At 42.6% G+C, this 3,401-nt stretch overlaps 1 protein-coding gene across 6 annotated transcripts in view; it reads left to right on the forward strand.

Moving 5' to 3' along the window:
• Sap130 (Sin3A associated protein 130) overlaps positions 1–3,401 on the forward strand; it is an 80,472-nt gene that overhangs the window by 8,240 nt on the left and 68,831 nt on the right. For all 6 annotated transcript variants that reach the window (XM_010637635.3, XM_019209518.2, XM_019209516.2 and 3 more), the window contains 3 exons: positions 361–596; positions 1,374–1,532; positions 2,625–2,736. In XM_010637635.3, the coding sequence (XP_010635937.1) occupies positions 361–596; positions 1,374–1,532; positions 2,625–2,736 (507 nt within the window). The remainder of the gene's footprint in view (positions 1–360; positions 597–1,373; positions 1,533–2,624; positions 2,737–3,401) is intronic.

The raw sequence follows: 3,401 nt of genomic DNA on the forward strand, positions 1-3,401 counted from the left end.
GGTACTGGGATCGAAGTCGAGTCCTTGCGCTTGTGAGGCAGGCTCCGGAACCACTGAGCTAAATCCCCAGCCCTCCTATCCCTGTTTTGAAGAATTGCATATTCTTAGAGTTAGGAGCTGTACTAAATGTTAAGTTTATATAACTTTAAAAAAGCTTTTTTTTTTAATGAAATTGTCTCCTGCCCTTAATGCACTTTAAACTATTTGAGCTTATTTTAAATGTTCATCAGGCCTTTGTTCATAAGGTTGGAAAGCTACACTATCCAGAATAAATCCTGTGAATGCCACTCTTGTCTGTGTGCTGTATTAATTTAGTTGGGAAGCTATGATATATTTCCTCACTCTTCACGTCTTTGCTAGTCAATGATGAATCTGGTCGAGATCCGGAGGTCAGTGCTAGGGAGCACATGGGTTCCGGCAGTTCCCTCCAGGCCCGGGAGGAGAAGCAAGAGCCTGTCGTGGTAAGGCCCTACCCACAGGTGCAGATGTTGTCTACTCACCATGCTGTCGCATCAGCCACACCTGTCGCGGTGACAGCCCCACCAGCACACCTGACGCCAGCAGTGCCACTCTCATTTTCGGAGGGTCTTATGAAGGTAATGGAAAGGGTTAAAATTTTACCCTGAACCATAGTGAAAGATGGAACAGGTTTAACAAAATCTTAGGCTGTATGCTAGGCTCGGACTTCCCTTTTTTTGTTTGGTACCGGGGATATGAACTCGGGTCCTTGCGCTTGCAAGGCAGGCCACCGAAGCACTGAGCTAAATCCCCGGCCTACGCTCTCACTTTCATATTTTCTTTTTGGCCTATCAGTTCAGCTCCTTGTAACTCAGAGCTCTGCTGTTCTGCGGTGCCTAGACTTGTGCCAGTGGGCAGTTCACATCATGGGATCTTTTCTGTTAGCCACCTTGACGTTGATGTTACTCAGTTTATGGGCATGCTGACTTGAAGCAACACTCATCTTGTTTTCATAGCTGAAATTGGGGGATATCTGAGCCTTTCACCTGTGCATTACCTTGGATTATTTTTTTAGTTACTGGGGGTTTTGTTTACTTCTGCACACACTTGGAAGGAAGTTTTGTGTAGAAGAAAGAGCATGGTCTATGAGCCATACAGATCGGGGCTTTAGTCCCAGTTCTACTTCTGACCATCTCCATGGCTCTAAGAAGGCACTTAGCCTTGGTTTGTACATTCCTTCTATAAATAGAAGATGCTAGTGCTTAGGTGAAAAAGCCGTGAGGCTGACAAATAAACCATATAGGGCTAATGGCATCTTTGCTGGCTCTAAGATGTTGGTGTACTTTTTAACTCTAGAGTGAAATGTATCATTAGAACAAGCTGTTGATATGTTTTGTGTGGTTTTCTGTTCACAGCCACCCCCGAAGCCCACCATGCCTAGCCGTCCCATTGCTCCTGCTCCACCTTCTACCTTGTCACTTCCCCCCAAGGTTCCAGGGCAGGTTACTGTTACCATGGAGAGTAGCCTCCCTCAAGCTTCAGCCATTCCCGTGGCAACGATCAGTGGACAACAGGTGTTTTTCTCTTAATTTGCCAATTTTCAACTAAGATGCCAAATTGTTGATCATTATATATTGAATAAATACATTGAGCAATACCCTAAATAAAAAATTAAATAGGCATTGACATTTGCAAGGAGAGTATTGTAGGTTTGAGAAAGAGACTGGAGAGAAATAGTCAGTCTTTACAAGCATCTGCTGCTATGTACTGGGCACTACCCTCAGAGCAGGTTATGTCAGGCCATGTCTGTGAGGAGTCAGAGTCCAGTTTGTCCTTGGTTTTACAGAGATAACTCTGAAGGATTGAAAACTGCCTCAGCAGCAGCATTGAGCATTGTTTCTCTGCGTTTTCTTGGAGGACTGCAGATATGTTCCTCTTAGGGTACTGGTGTGCTCCCTCAGACAGTCCCATAGTTGTTGAATGTTTATTTTGAAGTCTTTTTTTGTTTGTTTTCGGTTTTATAATTCTGTTCATTCAAGTGTATTTGGCTATTAAATCTTGTAAGTTACCAATGAAAAAAAATCTTAAGTTTCAACTCTTTCCCATTATATTATCAAGAAAAATCAGTGTTCTGAAAACATGCCCTGGGCTGTTTTCCTTTTGTCATACTGCTGAGTGCTTGCAATCAGAAGCCTCACCTGAAAAGTGGTGGTGACAGACTCTGGGACATTTAATCAGGGAGCTGAAGAGCCCACAGGGCAGTACCTGTTGGACACTGACATTTAGAGATCTTCAGCAGCATGCAGAATGATGCATGTGGAGACATAGAAAGGAACTAGGGAAAAATACGCCTTCAGCTAGGGAAGAGCACGAAAGGCTAATTGGTAATGAGAGTTTCTAACACTAGAGAGTCACATATGTCATTTTACTGGGATCTAGCGTCTGGCTAGGCCTGAAGCATTTGAAGGCTCCTCACAGTCACCTGTGACTTACCTAATGCCATGGACCGTTACAGAGGATGGTGTGGGAAACAGCTACAGTTGCTTATCTTCCTGTTTCCCTTGCAAGTTCTAAGAGAAGCGACCTGACCCACGTATGAGGCAAATGGCTTCCTGGAGGTAATGTCTGCAGTGAATGGAAAGATGACTGTATTCTGTTTCTTCCAGGGACATCCCAGTAACCTGCATCATATCATGACCACAAACGTACAGATGTCCATTATCCGCAGCAGTGCTCCTGGGCCCCCGCTTCACATTGGAGCTTCTCATTTACCTCGAGGTAAAGACTCCATGTTTTGCCAGGTGTGGTGACCATGTAATCCCAGCATGCAAGAGCCTGAGGCAGGAGGATCGCCACAAGTTCAGGGCCGACCTGGACTAAATGGTGAATGAAGGCCAGTCCGCACTGCGTAATGAAACCCTGTCAAAAAACCAAAAAAAAAGACTCCATGTTTTATTCAAATACAAGGGAAATAAAAAGGCACATACATACTTGGTAGAAGATGTGGTAACATAGAATATCTAAAGTCAGCTTATTAAAGTTGCAAAACTGTAGAAGTAAATGCTTACATGTTTTTAACATGGTATAATGTGTGCTTCTCAGATTGCATTAAACGAGTCTGTGTGAAAACTTAAAGTAATGCAAATATTTAGTGAATTCTAAAAAATGGTTCTTCAGAGGAACTCCTCAAGGCTGTAACAGTCTAAACATGGTCTTTGTTTTTAATATATGCCAGAAATACTAATAGTGAATATTTTTTTCTTTTTTTTTTTTTTAACAGTACTAGGAATTAAACCCAGGGCCCTGTGTGTGGTAGGCAAGTGCTCTACCTCTGATTTATACTCCCAGCCCAGTTCTGAAAATGTTTGAATATTAGTGATAATAGTCACTCATTTTTTTAAAGTTCACATAGCACTAAGCTTTTTTTTTTTTTTTTTTTTTTT

The sequence above is a fragment of the Fukomys damarensis genome, unplaced genomic scaffold, assembly GCF_012274545.1.
Source record: "Fukomys damarensis isolate Sample0158 unplaced genomic scaffold, DMR_v1.0_HiC HiC_scaffold_29, whole genome shotgun sequence".
NCBI classification, from domain to species: Eukaryota; Metazoa; Chordata; class Mammalia; order Rodentia; family Bathyergidae; genus Fukomys; species Fukomys damarensis.